Source organism: Zootoca vivipara, chromosome 1, assembly GCF_963506605.1.
Source record: "Zootoca vivipara chromosome 1, rZooViv1.1, whole genome shotgun sequence".
Taxonomy (NCBI): Eukaryota; Metazoa; Chordata; class Lepidosauria; order Squamata; family Lacertidae; genus Zootoca; species Zootoca vivipara.
In genome coordinates this window covers 113,422,963-113,450,747 of record NC_083276.1, presented here as the reverse complement: position 1 = coordinate 113,450,747, position 27,785 = coordinate 113,422,963, and the positions used below count along the sequence as shown (strand labels likewise).

General features: G+C 45.7%; 3 protein-coding genes across 15 annotated transcripts in view; 2 read left to right on the top strand and 1 right to left on the bottom strand.

Annotated features, from left to right (window-relative positions):
• Positions 1-10,880: 10,880 nt before the first annotated feature.
• Positions 10,881-13,868, top strand: LOC132592844 (uncharacterized protein K02A2.6-like). Its single transcript, XM_060280588.1, has one exon. It carries the CDS (start codon positions 12,099-12,101, stop codon positions 13,860-13,862), a length of 1,764 nt encoding a protein of 587 aa, XP_060136571.1. The 5' UTR covers positions 10,881-12,098; the 3' UTR covers positions 13,863-13,868.
• Positions 13,869-13,886: 18 nt separating this feature from the next.
• On the top strand, positions 13,887-17,051 carry LOC132592845 (uncharacterized protein K02A2.6-like). The gene has a single exon (XM_060280591.1). The coding sequence runs from the start codon at positions 14,664-14,666 to the stop codon at positions 16,167-16,169; it is 1,506 nt and encodes a 501-aa protein (XP_060136574.1). The 5' UTR covers positions 13,887-14,663; the 3' UTR covers positions 16,170-17,051.
• Positions 17,052-17,841: 790 nt separating this feature from the next.
• The window catches only part of ZNF385B (zinc finger protein 385B), a 148,070-nt gene continuing 138,126 nt past the window's right edge, over positions 17,842-27,785 (bottom strand). For 12 of the 13 annotated variants that reach the window (XM_060280536.1, XM_060280543.1, XM_060280547.1 and 9 more), the window contains 4 exons: positions 26,677-26,952; positions 25,342-25,520; positions 24,309-24,410; positions 17,842-21,008 (listed from right to left, as the gene is read on the bottom strand). In XM_060280536.1, coding sequence (XP_060136519.1) covers positions 20,784-21,008; positions 24,309-24,410; positions 25,342-25,520; positions 26,677-26,952 — 782 coding nt within the window. In that variant the 3' untranslated portion in view covers positions 17,842-20,783. The remainder of the gene's footprint in view (positions 21,009-24,308; positions 24,411-25,341; positions 25,521-26,676; positions 26,953-27,785) is intronic. The other variant, XM_060280541.1, reaches the window with a different exon arrangement.

Below are 27,785 nucleotides of genomic sequence, written 5' to 3'. Positions count from 1 at the left end.
GAAAGCATGAATTATTTTGCACCTTAATAATTTCATAGCATTTCCATTTAGAAAACATGAGCTTCTACACTGCTCAATGTTCATAGTTGTCTAGGTGCTGTGACTTCATTCTGCTTAATGATTCACCTCCTTATCATACTCATGCAGCTCTGAGGCAGAATCTGTACTCTGTTGCCACCAGAAACGGCCCGTGGGGACTGTGACCATAAGCAGCTATTTTTGCTCAACAACCCCCCAAATTATCTTGGGAGATTTACGACAGCCATTGGTGGAGGTCTGTGTGGGCAGCCTGCTCAGAGTCTCTGGGCAGTGACTTAGTCCCAAGTGATTCATGCTTTTGCCTGTGAGCATGCTTAGAAAATCAGGAGAAATGACCTCACTGCTGTGTGCGTAAGGAGAGGAATTCAGGAGCAGGAATACTCTGTTACATTATCAACAGGTTTATTCAAATAGGGGGGAAATGTCATGGGTGTGTGAACACTCTGGGAGCATTATTCTGTCATCAGTCATGGAACTGGTGGATGCCAGCCAGCCAATCAGGACAGACCTTCTAGGGAGGAAAGAATGCTCCCGCCTCTTGCTTTTCCACATAGGGAAAACCATTTCTTTAAAAAAAATTTTTTTTTTAATTTTATATAATAACGCAAAAAGACAAAACATAAAAGAACGTTTCTATCCACCTTCCCTCCCTCCCCCCACAAGTCCCCTTCTGCCACAAGTGGATCCTGCAGGTGTTGAGAGTCGAAGGTAGTCCATTTTAAAGCTGGGTTTGTCCCCACCCCCCTCTCCTTAGCTCCTGGACCCCCCCCTGCCACCAGAAGGTCCCGAGACAAAAGGAGACTGGGATAAGGAACCCCCCAACTATTTATATATAGTCCTCCAACATAATAGACAAACAGACAAACAATTAAGAATATCAATTTCTTGCTTTGTTAAACATTGTATTTGTGACTTGCTCAGATCCCTTCTTCCTGATTTTCATCGTTCCTTAATATAATTATGGCGGGTTTCTTTTCTTAATTCAGATTCTTATTCTTAAAAATCAACATTATTTCCCTCCCTATTTGTGCCGCCTCCCCACAGGCCCCCTCCTGCCACGAGAGGCACCCTACATAGGGAAAAACATTTCTAAAGATATAGCTCTCTGGTGATCTGACGTGCTGTAAGCCCTGGGAGCATCATTCATTACAATCGCTCGTTTCCTAAAACATGTCAGACTAACTCAATGAACAGTTTGGGAGGTCACATAATGGGTGAGATTCACCTAGGATGCCCTGTCTAAGATGCCTCCTTCTGCAACAGGAGAATAGGACGCGAACCAATGGATTCATGTTACAAGGAGATTCTGACTAAACATGAGGAAGAACTTTCTGACAGTAAGAGTTGTTTGGCAGTGGAACAGACTCCCACCAAAGGTGGTGGGCACTCCTTCCTAGGAGATTTTGAAGCAGAGGTTGGATGGCCATCTGCCATGTATGCTTTTAGTTAAGATTCTTGCATTGCAGGGGGCTAGGTAGATGGTCCTTGGGGTTGCTTCCTACTCTACAATCTATGACTCTATAAACCCTCTTTTTCTTCTTCTTTGGCAATCACTCGTAGCTGAGTAAGATTGTCTTCCATAAACACGATTTAACAATGGGTCCGTAAGTGACTGTGGAGGCCAATTCTGGATCCACACATCCTTCCACAGTGGGGACATTGGTTTCCAGGTGGGAGTTGATCACGGTGTGGATTTGCCAAGTGTGCCTTCCTCTTAGCACCTTTCTCCCTTGCGTCCTGAGTTTGAGTGTCTTCAAAGCCCATGACACCTTTGGTAAAGGCTGTTCTCCAACTGGAGCGCTTGCAGGCCAGTGTTTCCCAGTTGTCAGTGTTTATACTAAATTGTTTTAGATTTGCCTTGAGACAGTCTTTAAACGTCTTTTGTTGACCACCAGCATTACGCTTTCCATTTTTAGGTTCGGAGTAGAGTAGTTGCTTTGGAAGACAATCATCAGGCATCCGCACAACATGACCAGTCCAACAAAGTTGATTGCTTCAACACTGGTGATGGTGATCCCTAAAATGGAAAACCCTAAAATGGCCTTCACTGTGTGTATTTCTAGCCGTTCCTCTGTGTGGAATCTTCCTATGCCATTTTAATAGACTCTCCATTATGCAAACATAAATGACCTTTGGTAACTTGTCAGCTTGAAAGAATGGGGCATCTGATAAGCCAATTTTGCTCCTGAAGGATGCCCAGCCCAGTATTTTATTTCTCAAATGCTACCCATTCAGAGATTCATTGAAGGAGTCCAAAGAATAATGAATAATCTCTCTGCATCCAACCTAACCTTACACCACACAGTGTGGTATCTAACTGAAAAATACACAGACATAAATCCCCCTTTTGCAGGCTGACATTTATAAAGTGCCTTGTGATTCAGTTCAAACACATTTCATTTAGTGGCCTGATCATTTTAAGTCAATAGATAAACCCATGTGTGCTGAAATAACACCAGCATTATTTGATCCATGGTTATCTGTCTACTATATATTTTGGAAAGTTGTTTGTTCGCTATGCATTTGAACACCTCTTAAGATGTTGGCACCAAATTTTGGGTGATGGTTCCCGAGATCGAGGAGCAGGGTTTATGTCTACATTTGGATACAATTGCATGCCATTTTGAATCAAAATGTCAGACTGAACCTTGTAAAACTGCACCCATCTTTAACCACTGATTTCAAATCTCAAAGATATTTTAGTTTCTTAGAATTCCCAAGCAGCTCCGGGTACAGGGTTGATAGCAAACTATAAACAAATGAGAATGAGTGACAACACCCCTCTTGGCCAGAACCACAATATGTGCCAACTATCTGCTCAACTTGAACTTTAGCTTGTTTATGAGCAAATAAAAAAAGCACAGCTCTTAGTACTGGTCCTTGGGGGCCTCCATTTTTCACAACTCTCTCTTTGGAGAACTGTCCATTTATTCCTACTTTCTGCTTCCTAACCAATTCCTGATCCACATGAAGACCTCTCATTTTACAACTAAGTCTACTCACGAGCCTTTGGTGAGGTACCTTGCCAAAAGTGTATTATTGTCACACCATTCTATAGCTCAACAAACAGTTTTAAGATTCTAGACATTAAGGAGTTCCAGTAAGGGTGGTTTGCTCTTAAATGCACTCTAATTCCCCCCAATAAATAAACCAACAAACAATGTCTTAAGTTGATAAATGCCCCTGACTACAATGCCTAATATGGTTATTCGGCCCCCCCATATATTTTTTATTCAGAATTCCAATTTACATAATAAATGTGTTCCTAGACATGTATGGAGTGTTCAAAGTCCTTCTAATTTTCAGTTCCAGGCTCCAGTACAAAATTCAAGAAGTCATTCAGTTAGAATTAATGCTCCTTTTCTCTTTAAATGTTGCATTCCTTGTGGCAAAGTTACTTATGAAATGAGAGCATTTTATTTACATGGCTATGATAAATAAATAAATATTACATTTTCTGAAGGGGAAAAAAACATTACCAGGGATTGGAAATCTACCTTTCTCCATTCTGCTATATCAACAGCGCTCAGATGAAGCAGTATTGTCAAATATAGATTGACTGGGGAATGGCTATGGAACTGCATCAAAGTGTGGCAAATCAACTGGGAAATATATTCTAATTTCCACTCCTCATTAGCTCACACATTTTCCTCTTCTACAACTTAACATTTATCCTGAACACTGACATGAACCCAAACTGAATTTTTCAGCACCATTCTTTCCCTAAGATATGTATGCTATGGGTCATGTACAGTGGAACCTCAGTTTATGAACACCTCGGTTTATGAATTTTCGGTTTATGAACACCGCGGACCCATCTGGAACGGATTAATTCATTTTCCATTACTTTCAATGGGAAAGTTCGCTTCAGTTTATGAACGCTTCAGTTTATGAACAGACTTCCGGAACCAATTACACTCATGCTTCAGTTTATGAACGCTTCAGTTTAAGTACTCCGCGGACCCATCTGGAACGGATTAATCCACTTTCCATTACTTTCAATGGGAAAGTTCGCTTCAGTTTATGAACACTTCAGTTTAAGTACCCTGCGGACAGTCTGGAACAGATTAATCCACTTTCCATTACTTTCAATGGGAAAGTTCGCTTCAGTTTATGAACACTTCAGTTTAAGTACCCTGCGGACCGTCTGGAACAGATTAATCCACTTTCCATTACTTTCAATGGGAAAGTTCGCTTCAGTTTATGAACGCTTCAGTTTATGAACAGACTTCTGGAACCAATTGTGTTCATAAACCGAGGTACCACTGTATTTGCTTATCTACTATATATTTTGGATAGTGGCTTGTCCGTCTGCTCTTATGCTTGTTCTCTATAGGTTTGGACAGTGCTCCCTCCCCTAAAAATGTTTAGGAGTACTCTCATTTTGACTCAAGAAAATCACCATTTTATAGTTCAAATTGGGGGGGGGAGAATACAGTAAATGGAGAAAAGTACAAAGCTTCACAAAATGTTTAGGGGTATGCATCCCCCCAGGAAAAAAACACTGGGCTTAGACATCTCTCATTGCAAAACTCAGCATGAGGCTGCTTGAGACTGGGGTGGCAGTTTTTGTTGATGTTTGGACACCAGGTACCATTTTGAATCAAGATGGTGGACTGAAATGTAACTTTGGTGTGACATCACCTATTTTTGTGTGCAAGGGGGCCAAACTCAGCCTGAGGCTTCACAAGGTGGAACATTTTCAGCAATATTTTGGGGCCAGGTCAGGTGCTCCCCAGGTCAAGTCTAAGCACTAGGTCGGTATGTGCACACAACCCCAAAAACTCAAATTATATTATGCATTTAAAATTCACATTTTTTGTTCCTTTTTGTTGTTGCAGTGTCAAAGGATTCTCTGAATACAGAATAGGTTTATTATATAATACCCGAGGGTGGGTTTTTTTTCCTTAGCTCGTTAGAACTCAGTTCTGGCACCTCTCAGGTAGGCACCACTGCCATTATAAGAGAACAAGGGAGGTGTTCATAGTGAGTTCCAGCACTCTTTTTTCTAGAAAAACAGCACTGTAAAACCTTGATAAACTTGCATTATCATTTTGCTGTCTGTAAAACCTTGATAAAGTTGCATTATCATTTTGCTGTCTCAGCCTACCCCCCTTGCTTTCCTTTGCCTGATATGCAAACACAATGGAGTTTATTCAAGATGGTCAATCAGGGCTAAATAATAATGAATAGTGAAATAGTGAAAATAGTGAAGAATGTGAAATTACAAAATGGTTATTTGTGAACCATTTCCCCTTGGCTGAGGAAATCAGCCCTTCACTTTGACCATAGCTGCAGGGTATACTGAAGTCTTCCTCCGTACATTTCTAATATATAATATTAGAAATACTGAGCTGGATGCAGAATTAGTAATGCATAGAGAACCCCCATTAAAATCAATGGGATTTGCTTTCAATGGGCCTACTCTATGCATGGTTAACTCTGCATCCAGCCCACTGTACACTCAGTGTGACACTCCTATTACATTTTTAAAAGATAACAGCTTTCTGTTTTATATCAAAAAGATTGCTGCAGAAAACATTTTTTCCTAGTTGTACCAGCTGTTGGATCAAGTGATCTTTCCATTTCTCTTGTTAAGCAAAACATTGATCCAACTATATTTGGAGCTATATAGAGCTGTTCTCAGCTCTGCCCAAAGGCTAAAGAAAAGTGAATTCTCCTCCTCCCAAAAGTCTGTCTTACCTGTCCTCTGGGCTGCATAATTGTGTATCCTGCCTTGAGCGGAAGATGCTCTGCCTTTTAAGGTAACACCATAAATATAACATCATTGACCTGCGAAGATAAACAGTGAAGGAATGTGATATTTTTTTGTCTTGCTGATATTCTGGTGTGCAGTATGCAGCAATCCTAATTGTACCTTAAGTGCATACAGGCATTGATTTCTTGAGTCTTAGAAATGGCAACCACTCTGAATTTACTGAAGAAGCCTCTGTAGACTTCTCTTTTCTAAAGAGGCAGTTTTGTAATGGGCTTATCCAATACTCCCACTCAAAACGTACGCTCGTAAAAAGCAGGCAAAACAGCTGAAAAAATAGCTTTTGAGCTATTGTTTATTCTGGGGCATATTCATGTTATATGAATAGCACTATACATTTTGGAAATTGTCCCAAGTTCCACCCCCCTCCCAGCCTATTCTACTGTTTCTTGATTGAGCAAATATTTGGCTATTTTATGTTGATTCGCTCTTGCTGGTTCTGCTATTTCCGTGCTGTTTTCCCAGCCAAACTGATGATCGGTGGAAGGCAGGCACTGAAGAATCTACAGAGAGCAATACACAAAGTTTGCAACTTGTTACGGCTTTCATGGGTCTCTAGACACAGCACAGGAGAGCAGGGCTGGTACTAGGGTCTTTTGCGCCCTAGGCGAGATCACCTTCTGCCCCCCCCCCCGCCAATCATATTTCAAACACAGCGAGCGCAGCGACCTGGGGAGCTGTGCACACCGCCAGAGGGGGAAGAGCACCAAGAGGGGCTTTTCCTAGGGCTCCAGCTAGGAGACCAAGAGAAAGGCAAATTGGGAGTTGTAGAATCACAGAAATGTAGAATCGGAAGGGACCCTGAAAGTCATCCAGTCCAACCCCCTGCAATGCAGGAATCTCAGCTAAAGCATCCGTGACAGGTGGCCAGCCAACCTCTGCTTAAAAACCTCCAAGGAAGGAGAAGAGGACCGCCGTCAGAAAGTTCCTCCTGTTCTCACCGTGGCCAACCAGATGCCTCAAATGGAAACCAACAACCAGGATTCGAACTCAAGAGCAATGCTGTCCCCTCCAGGGGTTTCCAGCAACTGGGATTCAGAAGCATTGCTACCTCTGACTCTGGAGGGAGAACAAAGCCAGCTATTGATACCTGTCTCCATGAATTCATCTAATATTCGTTTAAAGCCACACCTATCTCTTGTGGGAGGGAGTTCCACAGTTTAACTTTATTAAACTGACCAGCCCACCTCTGCTTAAAACCCTTCAATCGTCAGATTGAAGTTCAAATCCACCCACTCAGCCATGAAGTGGCCAGTCACTCATTCTGCGCCTAGCCTACCTAGCAGGGCTGTTGTGGGGTGGAGGAGGAATATGCAGGCCTACTCCAGCTGCATGGAGGAACGGGCGGGATATATATGCAACAAAGAAATCAATTAAATAGAATACCGTCCACCTCCCCAGACCCCCCCTCTCAAAGAAAATCACAGCCTTGGTGCTGCTTCCCGGCTTTTCTTCGTCCTTACCGGGCGCTCCCCCGCTGCTGCAGCGGCTCCCCACTGAGACAAGGATGGGCTTGGCCCCCGGGAGGCTCCAGAGGGCGCTGGCGGGAAGAGTGTGTCTTTCCAGAGAAAGCAGGAGGGCAAATGAAAAAACATGTGGACCCACTCATGCCTAGAAAGCACAGGAAGAGCAGGAAATGACTCGCACCCATGCTTTCTAGGTGTGAGACAAGCAAAGTATAGACTTGACTGGGACTCTGGGACTTGACTGAAGCCTTTCAGCTCCCCAAGTCCCTTTCAGGCTGCACCATTATTATTTTTTGAGGGCAGGCTTGGAGCCTAATTCTCCTCCAAGGATTCCCACCAGGCTTCTTCCTTGTATTGGGTATACTGACACAGACCATAAGAAGCTGCCATAAGCTAAGTCAGACCCTTTGATCATCCAGCTGATGCCTGCACTGACTGGCAGCAGCTTTCAAGGGCTTTCGAGAAGTGTCGTAGTCTCACTGCTGAGCAACAACATGCAGCGCTCAGTGGAGTGGGAGACCAGCTAACCAGCAGAGTCTCTGAGGTGTACTTACCTGGAGGTAGAGACAGTATCCAAAGTCGGCTCCAGTCCTGGGTTTGGACAAACAGCAATCCACGTGGTCAGACAGTCCAGGGGTCAGGGGATCTGATGATCATGGGGTCAAGGATCAAGACAAGCAGCAAGGTAGGACCAGGAACTACAGGCATTGTTACCAGCATCTGACTGCTTCTGGAAGTTCTGCTTAAGAAAGCTGAAGCCAGCTGGTTCTCATCAGTGCCTTCTCTTTTGTGTCCTTGAAGGCTGATCAGCTGCAGGTGGAGTCACTCCACCTTCTCCCTCTTCAGGCTGCTGTTCAGCAGGTGAAGCTGACTCCTGTCCCAACAAGGGACATTTCCATTCCAACTGGATGTGCTGGGGAATGAACCAGGGACTTTCTGCATGCAAAGCATATGCTCCACCAGTAAGCTATGACCCTTCCTAAGGGAAATGTGGGTCCCTGGAGCAGAAGTGGTGTTGGTTTCCACAATGCTCTGAGGGTACAGACTACAGAAGTTCTGATTTGAGGCCATTTGATTCATGGGCTCAAGATCTGACCTGGTCAAGATGTTGGCGCTCAGGCTGGTTTCTTCCTCTGGTGTTGCTGGAACTGGCCAGCCCCAATCTTTGTCTGGCTCAAAGCCCAGGCTGCTGTTCAAGGGAGAGGTTTATGGCAATGCCCCCCCTGCATTCTAACAATGTGAGGAGGTTTCAATCATGTGCAAATGAAAGATAATACCTTCCCCCAATACCTTATCCCTTGCTTCAGATAAATGGAACAGAAAAAGTTAACAGGGTGAAAGACAGTTCAGCACAAAGAGTGGGAGAAATATGCAGACGAGCTCAGGGAAATGAGGGGGAAATTGTAAACTATTTGTGTTAGAAATATGGAGCTGCAAACATTCGATCATTTTAATCTCCTCACTCAGTTGTGATAAGAGAAAAAATATTCAGGCAGCTCCTTTGACACAGGAGGGTAATCTTTCTTCTTGCATGCAAGTGTCATCTTCTTCATTTTATTTTTATCCTTCCTATTTCCTCAAAAAAGAAAGAAAAAGAAATTACCTTTCCTCTTCACTGTGCTCCTATCGACCTCCCCTAAAGGTCCTCTTTTTTAAAATAAAATCAAATCTGTGTGTACTTTGAAGAACTCTGGTAATTTACAGAAGGTTTGGCTGCTGATAAACTACCACTATAGGATGCTGCAAAAGAGATCAGCTTTGTTGATAAAAGTCTTGAGAGGCCTCTTCTACCTGCTTCTGAAGTCCTCTGGAGAGGAGAAATCATTTCCCCGGTGCTATTTCACTGAGGCTGCATAAGCACCATGCGTCAAAAACACATTTAAAGCACATTTTCTTCCCCAAAAGATTCCTAGGCACTATAGTTTGCTAACTCTGTGAGGGGTAAACTACAATTCCCATGACTTTCTTTTGTGGGGAGGGGCAGATCTGCTTTAAATGTACGGTGTGTATGCAACCTGAGATAGGGCACACCTCCATTACCATCGGTTTTTGATACAGTAGGAGTGTCTGGTGATTCCAAAAACGCCATTCCTCTTTTGCCCCTTCCAGCCTTCTAAGTCCTCTTGCTACTGCACTTTATGAGCCGTGCACTGAGGTGATTTATGAGTGCAGGAACCAAGCCCAGTTGTTCTACTACACAACTCCCTGTCACAATTCCCTGAACCTGACAAGCCGGATGTTTTAAACCTTCTTTGCTGGAATAGATGAGCCCACATAATTAAACCGCATTTGCTGGAATAGCAGACACCATTTCATGCTGTTCTGCCAGCCATACACTAAACCACCACTTCAGGAAGGACAGTGCTGGCCACTAACTTGGATGGCTGTAAAAGAGAACTGGACAAATTTTTACGGAGGATAAGGGTATCAAAGGCCACAATGGCGATGGTCTACCTCCATTTTGGGTCAGCCTCATCTGCAAGGACTCACTCAGCCATGTTATTCTTTACCTGCAATGTGAATCTGTTCAGGTGTGGAGAAAATAAAAGAATATTATCAGCAGACTGATAATAAAAATACTGTAAGAGGAATGGGACAACAGAAGTCTTCTTCTTCTTCTTCTTCTTCTTCTTCTTCTTCTTCTTCTTCTTCTTCTTCTTCTTCTTCTTCTTCTTGTTGCTGTTGTCGTCAAAATTCATTTTCAGGCACTCATCAGGACTTTTTGAATATTACATATCGTTCAATGCACTGTGTTAACACCGCCCCCCAGCCCCCCCACACACTCTGGGTCCTAAGTATCATCAATCAGTTTTGTGCAGCTTGCATTAAATCATTTTCAGGGAGTAATTGCTGAAGTTGATTTATGATTCTAATGCCAAAGCTGGCAGTTCAGAGGCTCAGCTTGGCAGAAAGATTAAATGAAAGAAAGAAGTGAAAGAAGGGAGGCAAGCAAGCAAGCAAGCAAGGAAGTAAGCCTGTTTTCCCCTCCTCCATAGCGTGAAGACAAGCAAGGGGAGGGGAGCATAATGGCACCCTATTTACATCAGGCACGGAGATTTACAGACTGGGGACTGTCACAGGTGAAAAGAAGTTAGCTAATGAAACCTGAACTTGTGCCACAGAGACGTGGCACTGCTTGTCTCCAGTCTTCTTTCTCCCTGTGAATAATTCATTGAGGAACAACTTTTCACCTCTGAAAGTCAAAGGTAAATTTTCTGTAGATTTCTCTCTGTGTGTATATGTGTGCTTGTTTGCTTAATTGCTCCTTAAATATAAAACGAAGCATGCATGCCAACTTCTAGGACCTGAGGCAGTTTCTCCCTCCCCCCCCATATTTTTTTAGGGGTCTGGACCCCCTCAGTGTTCAGAGGGTGTTCAACTCTGACCCCTGGCTCCCTGCGACATCGCAAACATGACGTCAGGGCATTGTGTTGGGCCCCCTCGATCAGCTTGCGAAGATGGTGTTTCTGGAACGAAGCAATACACACAGAGAGAGAGAGAGAGAGAGGGAGGGGGGAAATAACCACCACTCATTGACTATTTCATTCCCAGAGTAGGGGACCATGAAATAAAATAAGAATTAAAAATATACTGGGGGGGGTGGGGGAGAGAAGAAAGTTTAGAACCAAAAATTACAGAATCCATAAAAACAAATTCAGTCAATAATATTAATTTAAAAAAATAAAATAATATTAACGGCTCTGTCATAAAGCAGACAATACGAAAAATGTCCAAGTCTTATTTTCAGGTAACTGGACCCAAGATTTGTAAAAGGGCAACTTTCTTTGCAATACTTCTCAGCACCATACATCATTTGCCCTAAAAGTGTCAGAAGCAAAGGTGAGGCAAAATTCAAGCCACCAGGGTCACATCCATATTATTATTATTATTATTATTATTATTATTATTATTATTTACATACCGCCCTATACCTGGAGGTCTCGGGGCGGTTCACAGAATGCTAGGTTTGGCAATGTGGGATAAAAAGCAGAAGCCATTACTGTTAAGGATATTAGATGTTTAATTTTCCTGAAATGGGAATATTTATTTGTGTAGCTGTATGTATTTTAAAGGGGGGGGGGTTCTTTAAGGAACACCTCTCATGTGATTGTGAGGTATTTTTTGACAGTGTGTTTGTCTGTCCAGTTGTTACTGCATCTTCATGGTGTGTCTGTGAGGAGAATACACGACTGTAAAAGACAGTTGTATCTCTGTAATAAGTCAGAGAGAGGGTGGCCCCTATAATGCAAATAGGGAGAATTCTGTCCAGGAGATTTCTTTATAAAGATTAAAGAAACAACTCTTTGCTGAGGTGTTATGTACTGAGCTGAATCCTAGAACAATAGGATTCAGAAACAGCGGGAGCTACCCAATCCAACTCCAGGTGGAAGTGAATCCGCAACCTGATTGGCCTGCTTGAGCAGCCAATCAGGCGGCTGGCAGAAGTGAATCTGCTACCTGATTGGCCTGTAGGAGCAGCCAATCAGGCTGCAGGCAGAAGTCAATCCACAATATAATTGGCCCACAGGTGTAGCCCTGAAGTAGCCAATCACGCAAGGCCCATTGTGTAAATAATGTATATAAGCAGATGGTTTTGGGAAAAGAGCCATTCTTCTTCTCCTCTTCTCCTTGATGACTATGAGCTGAATAAAGAGCATGAAATTCACTCTCGACTCCGAGTACATTTCACTGGCGACGAAGGTGGGATCCTGCTGAGCTGACCGCCACCACGCACTGCACCGCAGCACCGCCACCTGCTGCACCGCTGCATCGCACCGTGCATCCAGGCTTCAGCTCCAGGACCCAAGGAACCCAGAATGGCAACCGACAGCAGCTTCTCGCCATTCAAACCAGCATCAGGAGACTGGGAAGGGTACGCCGCCCGTTTCAACTTCCTCCTGCAAGCGAAAGAAGTCACCAACGATGCCATGAAGAGGGCGACATTCTTCAGCGTCTGTGGAGAGGAGACGTTTGAAATCGCCCGGGCTCTCCTTGCACCTAGAGATGTCGCTACCGTCTCTTACAAAACAATAATGGAACGGCTGAAGGAGCACTTCTCACCACAGCCCTCGGTGGTAGCTTGCCGAAATGCCTTCTACGCAAAGCGGCAAGCCCCGGGGGAAACCATAACTGGGTTTGTGACCTCCCTCCGCCAAGCCGCCCTGCTTTGCAACTTCTCAGAGTTGGAGAACATGCTTCGTGACCGCCTCGTCGGTGGCCTGAGGGACGAGATGTTGCAACGACGCCTCTACGCCAAAAAAGACCTCACGTTCCAGATTGCTCTGGAGGAAGCCCTGGCAACCGAAGCCGCCGAGAGGTCAACGCAAGAGGCACGACCGGCCCCGCCATCCCAACCGAGGGTCTACCACGAAGACCTCACCGACGAATCCGAATCTGACAGGGAGGAAGTACACCGAGTACAGCGGCACACTCAAGCAGCACACACACCACAGCAGCCTCGACGAGAAGGAGGGAACTGTGCAAGCTGCGGGGAGAACCACGAGAGGAGGACCTGTCGTTTCCGCAACGCAGAGTGCAGGCAGTGCAGAAAATTGGGACACATCGCCCGGGTGTGTCGGGCTCGACTCACCCGTCGACAAGCATCAGATGACCGACCCAGGAGCCCCAGGTCACACGGCACCATGCACCAAGGCAACTCGACGGAGATCACGGACTACCAGGTATTCCAGTTGCCCCATCCCAGCACAGAGAAAATTTATATAGAGGTACAGATAGAGGGAGCCCCATGCCGCATGGAGCTGGACACGGGTTCAACTCTATCCATAATCTCGGCCCGAACATTAAGGGAACTGTGCCCTAATGGGGGTCCCAAACTAAGGCCGGCCCCATTCACCCTCCGGGACTTCCAGAAACGTAAGGTCCCTACAATGGGGGTGGGGACCTTCAGGGTGCAATATCGAGGGCGAAAGCAACAATTGGACTTGCTGGTAGTTAAGGGCCCCTACGTTAGCTTACTGGGACTGGCATGGTTTGGACCTCTGGGGCTAGCCGTTACCGGGGTGAACCGCACTAGCTTACAAGTGGACGTGGACGCCATATGCAAAGAGTTTCCAGGGGTTTTCGATGGGGCATTGGGACGATATACAGGACCCCCCATTGCCCTACAGCTAGACCCCGCGGTACGACCCATCAGGCACAAGGCCCGCCGGGTCCCGTTCGCCCTGAAACCCCGCATAGACGAGGAATTGGACCGACTCGTGGAGCAAGGAGTGCTGGAGCCGGTGCCCAACGCCCCCTGGGAAACTCCAATTGTCACACCCGTCAAGCCTAACGGTTCGGTCCGCATCTGTGCAGACTACAAATGCACCATAAACAAGGCTCTCACGGCCCATGCATACCCAGTGCCAGTGGTCAGCCATGTCCTCGCCACCCTGGCTGGGTCAAAAATCTTTGGCAAACTGGACTTGGCCCAAGCGTATCAACAGTTGCCTGTGGACGAAGCCACAGCAGAGGCTCAGACGATTGTGACGCACAGAGGGGCATTCAGAGTAAAGCGGCTGCAATTTGGCGTTAGCGTGGCACCAGGCATATTCCAGAATCTAATGGACTCTCTCCTTTAAGGGATTCCTGGCGTCACCCCCTTCTTCGATGATGTACTGATCGCCGGGCCCACACCAGAGGAATTTGAGGACCGCCTCCGCTCCGTCCTGCACCGTTTCCAGACGGCGGGCCTCAAGGTGAAGCGGGAAAAGTGTTTACTGGGAGTGCCGCAGGTGGACTTTCTGGGATTTAAGGTGGACGCAGAAGGGGTCCATCCAACCGGTGACAAGGTACGGGCCATTTGTGAGGCCCCAGCGCCCAAGAGCAAGCCCGAACTTCAGTCATTCTTGGGACTATTGAACTTTTACCATGCCTTTCTTCCGCATAAGGCAGCGGTAGCGGAGCCCCTACACAGACTCCTAGATAAAAGGGCCCCTTGGGTGTGGGGCCAGCGACAAAGGGCCGCATTCCAGGCAGTCAAGGACTTGCTCGTCTCGAACTCGGTCTTGGCACACTTCGACGAGAGGCTGCCAGTGGTGCTGGCATGCGACGCCTCTCCCTATGGCATCGGCGCTGTCCTGGGACACCAACTCCCGGATGGAAGAGAGGTGCCGGTGGCATACTTCTCCCAGACGCTTGCTGCAGCCGAACGAAACTACTCACAGATTGACAAGGAGGGTCTGGCAATCGTGAAGGGCGTAAAAAAATTCCATGATTTCTTGTACGGGCGGCCCTTTACCATAGTGACTGACCACAAGCCGTTGCTTGGCCTGTTTGCCCCCGAGAAGCAGACCCCCCAAGTGTTGTCTCCACGTGTCCTCAGGTGGTCAATTTTCCTTGCCGGCTACCAGTATGCACTAATCCACCGCCCTGGGAAGGCGATGGGCCACGCAGACGCCCTCAGCAGGCTACCACTACCAGAAACAGGCCCCGACCCAGCGCCTGCGCAAGAGGTTATGACCCTGGAGCTGCTTCCCGACCGACCCATTCAGGCACAAGAAGTTGCGCACCATTCCACAAAAGATAAGGTCATCTCCCGGGTCCTGGACTGGGTGTGGCGAGGATGGCCCAGCAGCAGCCCCGGGCCAGAATTCGCTGGCTACACAAACCGCAAACATGAACTGTCGGCCCACAAGGGGTGCCTGTTATGGGGAAGCAGGGTTGTTGTTCCCCAGCCCCTCCGCAAAAGGGTCCTCACAGCCCTACACGAGACACACCCAGGGGTAGTGAGGATGAAGGCCCTTGCCAGGAGTTATGTGTGGTGGCCGGGGATTGACAGAGAGATAGAGGCCTGGGTCCAACACTGCCAGACCTGCCAAGAATCCCGCCCGGATCCCCCAAGGGCCCCAGTCCAGCCCTGGGAGTCCGCCCGACATCCATGGTCACGCTTGCACGTGGACTTCGCTGGCCCCTTCCAGGGAAAAACATTCTTCATAGTGGTGGATTCCTACACCAAATGGCTGGAGGTCGCACTGGTACCGTCCACTTCTACGGCGGCAGCCATCCGGGTACTACGTAAGCTTTTTGCAACCCACGGGCTCCCTGACACCCTCGTCTCGGACAATGGAACCGCATTCACGTCAGAGGAGTTCCAGACCTTCACAGCGCAGAACGCCATCCGCCACATCCGCTCAGCACCATTCCACCCTGCCACCAATGGCCAAGCGGAGCGCATGGTGCGGACCACCAAGGACAGCCTCCGCCGCATGACACAAGGGGACTGGGAATACCGCCTTGCCGCATTTCTTCTAGCACAGCACAGCACCCCAAGCACAACGACGGGCCGGAGCCCAGCTGAACTACTAATGGGCCGGCGCCTTGCAACTAGACTGGACCGACTTCACCCCGACAGAGCTCAGGATGAGGTAGTGGTGGGGAAAGGCAGGAACCCCCGGACATTTGTGGCCCAGGACGCAGTGTACGCAAAGAATTTTGGGGCAGGCCCAGCATGGGTACCCGCCACAGTCACCAAGGTGACCGGTCCCGTGTCGTACGAGGTACTAACAGAAGGGGGGCAATGTTGGCGCCGCCACTGCGACCAGCTACGGCGACGATTCCCAGGAGGAACCCGGGAGGAGAGCGGGACAGAGGGGTCCCAAGGGGACAGCAGGGCAGTGAGGCCTGTAGAGCGAGAGGGGTGGGCAGGGGAAGCAGAAGCAGTAGGCACAGAGGGGCGCCCCGAGGCTGGAAGGACACCGGAACCAGAGCCACAACCTAGTGGTTCAGTGGCGCCAGACCAGACAGCCCCGGCACAGCCAGCAGCCTCGGAACACGAGCCAGAACCAGAACCCCTGACCAAGGAACACCCCAGGCCACAACGCACACGGAGGCGGCCAGCAGACCTTGGGGACTACGAATGCAACTTCCCGGGCAGGACTGGAACTTAGAGGGGAGGGGTGTTATGTACTGAGCTGAATCCTAGAACAATAGGATTCAGAAACAGCGGGAGCTACCCAATCCAACTCCAGGTGGAAGTGAATCCGCAACCTGATTGGCCTGCTGGAGCAGCCAATCAGGCGGCTGGCAGAAGTGAATCTGCTACCTGATTGGCCTGTAGGAGCAGCCAATCAGGCTGCAGGCAGAAGTCAATCCACAATATAATTGGCCCACAGGTGTAGCCCTGAAGTAGCCAATCACGCAAGGCCCATTGTGTAAATAATGTATATAAGCAGATGGTTTTGGGAAAAGAGCCATTCTTCTTCTCCTCTTCTCCTTGATGACTATGAGCTGAATAAAGAGCATGAAATTCACTCTCGACTCCGAGTACATTTCATGAGGTAAAGAGTGAAGTGGAAACTAAGTGAGATTGGACCCATGCTGGCATGTAAACATGTTCTTCATTTTGATATTTATTAAAAGAATCTATTCAGCTACCCAAAGAGTTATTAGCCTTTTTGGCTCTAAGCTACACCGCTACTTCACATTTTTCAATTATCAAATAACAATTACGCTGTGTACTCCCAAATTTCCTGAAAGGCTAGTCATTTTGCAGAGACGCTTGAGAAGCTGAATGTAATTCTGAATCTTTTGAATGCAGTTGAATCTGAAACCCTTTGGAAGGTTCCGGATCTGCTGTGCATGCTTCTGAAGCCACAGCAGGCAGGCAAGGTGGCTAAAATTTCAGGTGCGCTTTGGGAGAATGACACTTTGACACAAGGCATTACTTGTTTCTTAAAACTGTCTCAAAGGGAGACCAATTATTATTTTGAGACAACTTTACACAGCACCAGAAGTACAGTCTTCAATGAGCTGGGTCAGAGATAGTGTTAGACAGGGCCGTCTTAAGGTCATCGGGCGCCCTGGAACAGGGATCCCTCGGGCGCCCCCCCTTAAAAAGCGCCCCCCTTAAAAAAGAACTCTTACTTGGCGTGCCGGGCGGCGGGAGCCTCACGGCGCCCCCCGCGCCTCACAGTGGGGCCGCGCTGTGCCGGAGGCCGCCCGCCTGTCTGATGCCGCCCGATTGAGTGGGGGAGGGGGCGCCGCTGCTCTGCGCGGCCTTCCTCCCTTCTCCCAGCGGGCCGGGGTGCTTGGGCAGGCCGTGCCGCGCCGGGTTCCTTCCTGCCAACAGGGCGCTGTGTTTCATTGGTAGAGGTGCTGCCATGTGGTGTCGCCTCTACTAATGAAACGCAGCGCCGGGGTGAGGGATGACCCTGGCGCTGCAGAGCGATCCTAGTGCCCCTGTTCCGCTCGCTTACCTCCCTGCTCTCCCGGCGCAGCTGCTGGAGTCAAAAGGGAGGCCGCCACGAAGCTCCCCCACTTGCTGGGGCGCCCCTGAGCACCCCCCTGATCACCCAGGCGCCATGGTGCATTGCGCCACTAGAGTTAATGGGCGAGCCGGGCCTGGTGTTAGAAACTGAGATGTGATAGCTAGGAGCTAAATGGCACCTTAAACCTAGGTTATGGGCTCAACAATTGAATGTCTAGGTTCGGGGTTTTTTAGTAACAAGAATATAAAGATGAAAATGAATGAACTGCAGCTAAATTATTATGCTCATTCTTCACATGGCCTAGTCCTTCCCCTGCCCACCCACCCCCTAATATTCTTAAGGAGGTCTCTTCTCCAGTCTTCAGAGAGTAGCTGGAAGTGGGACGGCAGAAAAAGGTCCTCCTTTTCTTCCACTTTGCAGTTTTTATCCGAATTCTCAGGCACAGTACTGAGCCAAGAGCTCAGAAACTGCTCACGCTAATGAAATTCCCTGTCACAAAATGCGCCTAGAACAATGGAAATTTTGAACACTGGTCAGAGATGGGCCAATGTAATATATTGGAGCTTTATGTTCTGGTTCTCTCCATGCTGTTTTCAGGCTAAACACCTGCAACCCATGTCCTAACAACAATTAGGGATAAATAATAATTTATTATCATTACTAATTACCTGCCCTAAGGTCCCAGGTTTCTTTTTTCACCTGGAAACCATGCTGAGATCTCCATCTAAAATATGGCTACTTCCTATTGAAAAGGACTAGCAAGAAGTTATGGGCACCAGATAGCTTTTGTAAATAAACAAATGTCAGCCCACCCATTTTTGAGATAATGGATCTCTTTTTTCCAAATGGCTAATATGCATTGTCCACAGCAGAATATTTTTTTGAAGGAACTAAAACATAGACATTTATCAGTTGCAGCTTATCTTTCTCCAAAACTTCATTAGGCAAACGTTTCTATCCAGTGTTTTAAAACGTATAATGCCAAAACAGCTCCCTCTGCTTGAGCTGAAATAACACACATTTTCTGCACACACCAGCCTTCAAACTCTTATGGACCACATGTTGTAGCTAAGGTACCGTCCCTTCTAAAATCCCAACAGCAAATGTGATTTAGACATTTCCAAACATACGCGGGTGTACAACCCAGGCCATTCATCCCAAGGTTCACTAGCTTCACCTGGCTATCCAGAATTAATTCCAGGTTGTTGTTGTTGTTTGTTTTTAGTGGCATTACTATGCTACAAATTAAGCAGTGTGATTCAACGATACCATATGGGGAATGTTTCTGGGCCAGTGAGCCATGTATCAAAAAGACAGCTCCACTTGAACTAGAATGGCACCAGACTGCTGGAGCTCATCCATCAAAAAGATGGCAGAGGTGCTTATTCAGAAGTGTTTTGGGCAGAGATGCTGAAAGGTGCTGAAGGGTATCACTCACTTTAGCGAGGAATCCAAAAGTGGTTCAACCACCTTATCCTATGCCATGCCAAGCTCGAGTGCAGGGAAATGAATGCTCTACATTGTTCCATCCATTTCCAGGTTCTTAGATCATGATCGTCATCACCATCTTCTAAAAAACTTTGCCCTCCCATTGGAAACAGTGGGAAGAAAAAAAGGAGGGAGAAAATTAGGGGTGACTCTCACCACGTATACATTTTTAACCTGGTTTGCTCCTGCTCCCCCAACACAACTCTTTTCCCCATACTGATGTTGGCGCTCCGGTTGGGTGATCCAGTGGTGGCAGGGAGGACCTCACAATGGATCTTCCTCTCCAATGTCAGGGAGGGAGACCTGATCTGTCCTATGGGCTCCTGGGACGCCCTCCCAAGGACCACAGAACCGCAGCCTTAGGTAGGTGTATCTCATACGGTTTCCCATTATTGCTTTCACTGAATTAAAAACACAGCACAGCAAGACATTAAGCATTCCACAGTGATAAGCAAAGTACATTATACCCATGTATTCATAATTTCAGCCATTCATTAACAATGACGGTGTAATCAAGTGACTGTGCCGCCGTTTGGTAACTTCCTAGTGTGCTGTGCCGTAATGATGCTGTTTTCAAACAGAGGTCTCATTTAAAGGTTCCACGCGAATTCTTTTGCTCATTAATAAACAGTTTGCTATTTTTCCATGTTATTTTTATTAAAAACGTGCCTTCTTTAAAAAATACACATATATTTTACTCTTTACAGGCTGCAGGTAAAGATGTTTTTGGAGATTATCCTTGATGTCCCAAACGACACCTGGTGTGTCTTCGGTATCCGGATCACCTTTATAAAATGAAGTGGGGGAACCCAGGGGAAGAAGAGGGCCGAAACAGCAATATATTAAGAGAAGAGACACTTAATTTTATAAATATCTTATTTTCTGTACATTATTGCATTGGGAGCCACAACTCTATGTAGCGTCATTATATAGGAAAGAAGTTTAGAAATGGCAAATATATTTATGAATAAATACACTGGTCCGCTGCCTCAACAAGCGCGAAATGTGGTAAACATATAAATTAGGAAACTCTCTTTTGAAACGGTTGTTTAGCAACACCAGTGGGAGGGGGGTGGGAACCAAAGCAAAATAAGTTAAATGAAAATAGTAAATGAGTCACAATCTTAATGCTCTCATATATGGCTTTCTTATTCTGGATCTTTCTAAATAAAATGTTAAATTAAAGACATACGTTAAATTCTTTAAAAAAAAAAGCTCCAGGGCTGCTCTGCTTCCAAACATTTACACAGCAACTAAAATGCTTTAAAATTGAAGGAGAGGTAAAACTCGGGTACTACACAAAAGACACTAGCACGGAGCCCCAAAACACACAATCCCTAGCAACAGGAGCACATAGGAAATAAGTTGCAATCTGTCCTCGAGCTGTCGTCAGCAATTCAAGCATTTGTTTCACCTAGTTTTTGCTGCAGTGAGGGAGGAAGATTCTAGTTTTCAAGTCAGACAGGAAAATATTCCATGTTCTTTGTTTTTTAATGCATGTCCTGTGCCTAAGTTAAAAAGCAGACGAACTCTCGCTCTATTTTGTGCACAATTAAACGTTTCATCAACCATCGATCCAAGTGTTCGTTGAAACAATCAAACCAAACCAACTCCGAAACAACAAGCCTCTGTTGTCTAGATTGCAATACCCGTCAATGCAGAGTCCCACAACCCGCTTTCGTTGGGAAGTAACCAAGCGTTGGTGCCTTAAAAACGCAGTCACTGGGAAAAATGCAGAATCTTTATTTGCTTCCTTCGGTCTCTCTTCCAAATGGCCGTAGCGATGAGATGCTGTTGATTCAACAATCAGTAGGGTGCAAATAGGATAGATGTGGGAGTAGCTCGGATGGGGCCATGCCCTGCCCTTAGGAGAGCCGTGGGTATTGCAGGTGCCTGGAACAAAGCCGCTGAAGGACGTGGAGGAAGAGTCAAAGCAGAAGATACTGCGGCAGCAGCGGCAGCAGCAAGAGGAGACGAAAGGAAAGCAGGGGCCAATGGCTTAATCATATCTTTCTGGAATGCGAGTTTTGCCTACAGGAAGAAGGGGTGTAAAACATTAAACGGTAATTTCACCCATTTATGAAACCCCCCAAAGGAGGATGATAATGATGATGATGATGATGATGATAATAATAATAATAATAATAATAATAAAAAATAATCAGTGCTGTTTTTTCAAGAACAGTAAGTGCCAGAACTCAACAAGAATTTAAAAAAATTCCTTCAGTAGCACCTTAAAGACCAACCAAGTTTTTATTTTGGTATGAGCTTTCGTGTGCATGCACACTTCATCAGATAGTATCTGATTCAGTGGTATCTGATGAAATGTGCATGCACACGAAAGCTCATACCAAAATAAAAACTTAGTTGGTCTTTAAGGTGCTACGGAAGGAATTTTTTTATTTTGTTTCGACTCAGACCAACACGGCTACCTACCTGTAACTAGAACTCAACAAGAATTTGTTGCAGTCAATCTCTGGGAGACTCGAGGCAGTCCTGCAGGTTTGGCAACAGACATGTTCACCACCTGCGGAGGTGCTAGAAACTATGGCAAGCAGTCTCCCTAGCTGGTTTGGGGGTCGGCCCTGATTCTGGTGCAGGTCTAATAAATACTCCCTCACCTCCCTTGTTCTCTTAGATTCAGGCAGTTGGCTAGGGCAGCTAGGAAGGGCCCTTGCACAAATGCACACACATGCAATGGTAGGGGCCTGGCTGGAAAGCTTAAAGCCCGCCGCCGCTACACGGGAGTCAGATTGATGAAAAGGAAATACAAACTGGCCCCGCCCTATAGCTTGACCAATTGTAGCTAGGAGCAGCTAGGAGCTACGTGGAGTCATAGATCTAAAAAAAAAGTGTAGACTCGCATATGCTCGCCAGCTTCCGTTTTGACGTGAAATGTTTGTGTCGGGCTTCTCAGATGTATGTACTGTAAAGGCAAGAAGCAGGCGGGGAGATGTGCCTGAGATGTGGCAGAACTGTGCTCTGGTGTGCTCCAGCTGAAAAAAGCACTAATAATTAATAATAATAATAATAATAATAATAATAATAAATTAAATTTTTAAACTACCCTTTATGCGAAGATTTTAGGGCAGTTCGCAATATAATTTTTTGGGGGGCAAAACAAATAAATGCCACCTATGGCTCCACAGGGAGGACCAGCAGCAATGAGAGCATTTTATCAGCTTGGGCTGCTTTACCAGTTCTGCCCATATCTAGGAAAGAAAAGCAGACGTTGCCATGGTTACTTGTTTCCTGCTTACATCCAGACTACCTTTGAAGATGGTTTGTAAGTTCCGGCTCAGCAGATTGTGACAACCAAGGGGTCCCCTTGCCCTCCTTAGAAGCTCAACTACATTAGTAAGTACGAGAGACAGCAGGGCCTTTTCCATAGTGACCCCATCACTGCTGAACTCCCTCCTATGGGATGTACATTTGGCCCTTCCTTTTCTTCAGTTACTTTACCGACTTTTATCTGTTTCAAATGCTAATGCTTTTATATATATAATGCTTATACATATTTAAACATTACTATTTGTTCGGTGTTTTATCTTTATTGGGTTTGGATGTGTTAATGTTATTTGTTTACAGGTTCTTTATATATACATATATTTCAATATGTGCTGCACTGATTATGTTGTAAGCTGTTTTCTGGGGGATTTTGCCTGGAAAAGTGGGCTATAAATACCTAAGCAAACGAATAAGTGCTTTAAAATTCCACCTCCTCCTTTTTAAAATTTTCTGTCCAGGAGGTTAAAAACATCCAAGTGATACCGTAACACTGTAAAGCAGACTGCAATTAGCTATTTGCATTAAGGTTAACCTTCTACCGAATGTCAATATCCCTGCGCATTATATGGATTAGCAGAATTGACCCACTAAAATGTTTCTTGCCAAGGTTAATGTGATTATTTTTCTACAGGGCACTGACAACCTACCATTACCGGCTTATTTTCTTCGTTTTTGCTTCTATTTGCGGGTAGGAATCAGCAGGTGACTTCCCCCCTCCCCGACAGTCCCTGATACAGCTAAAATTAGCATGCACAAGTGGTTAATGCACTTTATTAACTGAAAAAGACGTGTATGCAGAGTCGCCTGATAGCACCTCTTGAGGCAGTCAGCTTCATGGACCCTGACTATACTTTCAGAGACAACAGGGAGGGTCAAAAGTCCTGAAAACATTGTACAAGCAGCAATGTATGAAGTTGGTCCTGAGATCTGCCCAAACCCACTCACTGCCTGCTTACAGATACAAATTAAACACTTAACTGGGTCTTGTGCTCCAGCACGCACCTGCTTCAGCTCCCCTACCGTGAAACTAATAAGTGGATATAGCCTGAAGCATTTTAATTTTATTCTTTATAATTATGCAAGGATATTAGCGTTTGTTTGTTTGCTTGCTTGCTTCTAAAGGTCATTTGGAACGTGCTGCACTTTAAAAACTGAGAATAGGCATCCTTGGCTTGCAGCGCACCGTGGATGCACTCCAGGTTCGTTAAAAATAATGGTCGCCGACTTCAGTGGGGAGCCTCTTTCTGCAGGAGGCTGACACCCATCGTAAGAACATAAGAAGAGTCTGATGGATCAGGGAAATGGCCCAGTTGCTCCAGCATCCTGTTCTCACAGGGGCCTCCCAGCCAGCCAAAAGCCAAGCAAACTCTCCCTTCCTGTGCTTCCCAGCAACTGGTATCTAGAAGCATTACTGCCTCGCATAGCCATCCTGGCTAGCAGCCCTTGAGAGCCTCTTCTAGATATCTTCACTAACACAGAGATGGTCACAGAATCTTCCACTGGTCACTGTATCCTGGACATGAGTGCCCACGAAAGGGAAATTATGTGGGGAAGGAATTCTACACTGCAAGATAAGCTCTGTTTTTTGAGGACTTGGAACTCTTCCGTAGCACCACAGTAGTTTTAATAGCTGCCATTGGAATGGGCAAGAGGAAGGTGAGAAACAATCAAGAGAAATACAATGGAGTCTGTTCCGCCCTCTAGGGTTCAATTTAAACATTGCCTGCTGTTGCTTTCAGCTGGAACCATGAGAAGAACGGGACATTGCAAAAATGGCTTGCTTAAAGGCAGAAATATATTCCCCTAACGTGCACTGCTTCGGCCTTTAAAAGAGATGGAGTACATTTCTAAAAAGAAAAATAAGACACACTACTTGTTCCATTTCAGATGGTTTATTCCTCCCCTCCAGCAACAGCTAACTTCCTTTGTGTGGGGACTGGCAGATTCACATTTGACATACACCTAAACTTGGCTGCAGTTGGAATCCCCCAGTTACGGAACAATGTGTAGATATATATAATGCTAGGCTCAGGCAACACTTACTGCTAGAATACTTGGACTACGTTGTAGTTTGTTATAAGGGCTATATTTCGGTTTTGTAGGCTTCCCTGCAACTCTGTCCTTGTGTCTTCTGCTGGAAATGTGCTGGAAATGTAAAACAAAACAAACAAAAATGTTCAGTTTAAAAGTCATTACCTAATACTGGATGATATCTAATGGTAGCCATATTTGGAGTAAACTCAAAGGAATCAGGGGACTTTAGTTACATGAGCCCAATTATTTCATTGGGTTTGACTAACGCTGTATATCACCTGCTGCAGTTATTGTGCAAATCTTACTCCAAGAAAATAAACTGCATAGAGCTCCAGGAGAAAAAAATAGATTTCAGTAGCAAAACCCCTGTAAAACCATGCAACTAGAACATTTAGATATTATGATTGTGCAAATCAAGTACATTAAAAAAAAACTCCCAAACTTATTACTTAAAATCTGTGCATGCTCAGATTTTCATTAGGAGACAATAAAATCAAAGCGATAGACTGTGCATCAAGAGAGCAAGAGAGAGAGGAGAAGGTGCTGGATGACAGCTCTGGCCTTAGCGTGTGAAATTGCTAGCAGCAGATGGATGGTGATGATCCAGGAAAGAAGGGAATTCTCATCCCTATATATTTAAGCACTGGGAGGGCGGCAAGTGCTGCAGCCATCACCATGCCAGCACACAGCGGCTGACTGGAATCATCCAAGCCTGTACACAAGCTGTTCTCATCTGCAGGGAAAGTGGCTCTCAGCCATTAGCAAGTGCTTCCTAAATATTTTCAGACTCGTTCTTGAGCACTTATGAGGTTTATATATATATGCCAATTTAAAAGCAAAAGCTGAGGTTCAGGATCTGGTACCATATTTTTGCACAAGGCAGCTGGATTCCTTTGCTAACACCTGGAAAGTGGAATTTGGTCTGCCAAATTAAAACTAGCCACGTAATCCGGCGAGCATGTGATACGAAACAAAGGACTCCTGTGATGTATGAATGTGGCAAGCGCTATGGAAACCCAGATTCCTGATGCTGTCGCCATACCTGCTTAAGTTGGATTTCTGAGTTGACATGGACGTCACAGATCTCACAATGAAATGTTTTGTTCTGCAGTCCTGAGCCCATAGTGACATTCTGAGCCTTCAGCCTGGATCCTGGTCTAGGGTAAGACTTGATTGGACCGGCACCATTACGAGCCTCGACCATTGTCTTGTGCTTGGAACCTGATGAGCCACATTGCAAAAGCATCAGAGATGGTTTCTCCCTTAAAGGAGCAACTAAACATTTTCAGCCATAATACCATTTCCATCACTTTCCATATTTACACATAGGGTAGATATGAAGGAAGGGCTTTGCTTTTTTTTGTTACCTGCCCAAAGGCTTTTTTCCTTGGTTTTTTTGCAAGTGAACAATATCTTCTTACAAGCAGTAACAAAACAACACCCCGGCCCCCAAACCCAGGAGAGACTAAAACAATGGAAACTTAACACATCAACATGGAAAGCCAGCACGGAGATGACTATGTTATATACAGGTAAGTATAATTGCATCTATGTATTTAATCCATCCTTTTAATCAAGAAGTCCATATTTATCTCCTTGGCTTGTGCAAGGAATCGTGTAGGTTGTTTCCTGAAATGTAAGAAATTAAGATCCACCAGGTAGAATAGAAAAGCTTGACTGCTTCTTTGCCTTCCTGGCACAAAGTTTACCAGTTATATTCTCGGCTACTGCAATTTCCAAACATTATACTAAGCCTTTTTGTTTGCCATGTGTAGGGAATTTGTGGTGATGCTGGGCTCCTATCAGCCCAGGTAAAAATGGCCAGTGGACAGGACTTCTGTGCCTTTAATTGCCCTGCTCTCTTTTGAGTCTGGAAACCTTGTTTAATTTCCAAGCAAAGGGTCTGCTGGTTTCTCTTTAAGGTTTCCAGACTCAAAAGAGAGAAGGGCAATTAAAGGCACAGAAGTCCTGTCCACTATTGAGTCTGGCAACCCTAGTTCTGCAACAGCATTTCCTGAAGTAAGAGGGCGAAATACAGATCCCAGGAAGTTGGGCGAAACCATCAGTCTGGGCAACAAGGGCATTCACAGGAAATGGCAGCACTAAGCACACAGTAGATGCCTATTTCCGTATAACCAGATGATTAAGAGCTTTAATAAAGAACAGAATTTATGCATCCTGTGTTGTCTGCAGACAGGAATCTAGTAATTGCCACTGTATATTTTTACATAAAACATCCTCTCCTTTAAAAAATAAATAAAGAAGAGGCAAAGAATTATTACATACACCACCATGTCTAAATGCCAATTATATGAACTTCTTCCAGCCCTCCCCCTCCCCTCAATGATGCATTTAGTTATTTCTGGTAGATATTCACCTGTGTTATGTGCTTCTAGCTGTGATAGGGAGTTCACAGCCACTTTGCATAATGAGCAGTAAAGCAGTTTTTTGGCTTTCTCCTCTTCTGATTCAGAAATGGCATTAGTAGTCCCATTTGTGCTTTTGGAAGAAGCTGATGTTGAGGGTGTAGATGTTGTTGCTACCGCTGCCGAGGTGACAAGTACTGCTGCAGCTCCAAGCTCAGGTAGAAAAGAGACCACTTCAGCATTTGGAAGCTGACTAGAGCCATTCACTATCAGGTTTGCCTTATCTTCTGAAAGAGAGAGAGAGAGAGAAATAATATTAGGCTGCCAGGTTGTCCTGTAATCCAGATGATGGTACGAGGACCAGACACTACCAGTGTCTCAGGCAAATTCAGTTCAGTTCACACTTAAAGGCCAATCAACCAAAACTGCATTTTCTGAAGCAACATGTGAACTGTAATGCAGCCCCTCTGTTGGAATCTGCAAGCGATATAGTTTTCCAGCCAAACAGCGTTTACAAGAATCAGAGAAAGGTGCACATAAAAACGAAAGTATTAGTGGAAAAAATGCATTATATTAGGGGAAGTTGCTTGCAAAAAAACCCCACACATTAGGCAAAACTACATACAAAAAGGTGTTTTTTAGGATCCTAAAATACGGATGAATTTTCATGATTTGAATTTTCAAATTGCTGCAGAGATGTGGAGTAAACAATACTCATTGCAGTCAACTGAAGGCAACCAACCATGGCCCTGGGCACCCCCACCCCAATCTCTCTCACCGCCAATGAAAACTAATAAATGAATGGAGAAAGAACCTACCCACACGGTGCTGACACAAAAACCTTGCACAAACAGATGTAAAAGAATGAAAGTTTACTACCACCCACTGTTTTCTCTCTCCTCCAATTTCCACTACTCTTCTCCCCCAACCTCACACTGGCTATAACACTAGTGTCTCACATTGACCTGTTAAAAAGTCTCTCTGAAGTGAAAGAAGGGGTGCTGTATGTACTTTTGTTAACCCAAAACATCTTGTGGCAGGATTCTGATGAGTGGGCACCGGGGGTCGGAGACTGGCTTGGAAGAAGGAATCTGTGAACTGGGTGTGAGACAATAGAAGC

Excerpts from the sequence above, each read along its gene's own strand:
- LOC132592844 (XM_060280588.1), top strand. The coding sequence starts at position 12,099 with ATGGCAACCGACAGCAGCTTCTCGCCATTCAAACCAGCATCAGGAGAC.
- LOC132592845 (XM_060280591.1), top strand. The coding sequence starts at position 14,664 with ATGGGCCACGCAGACGCCCTCAGCAGGCTACCACTACCAGAAACAGGC.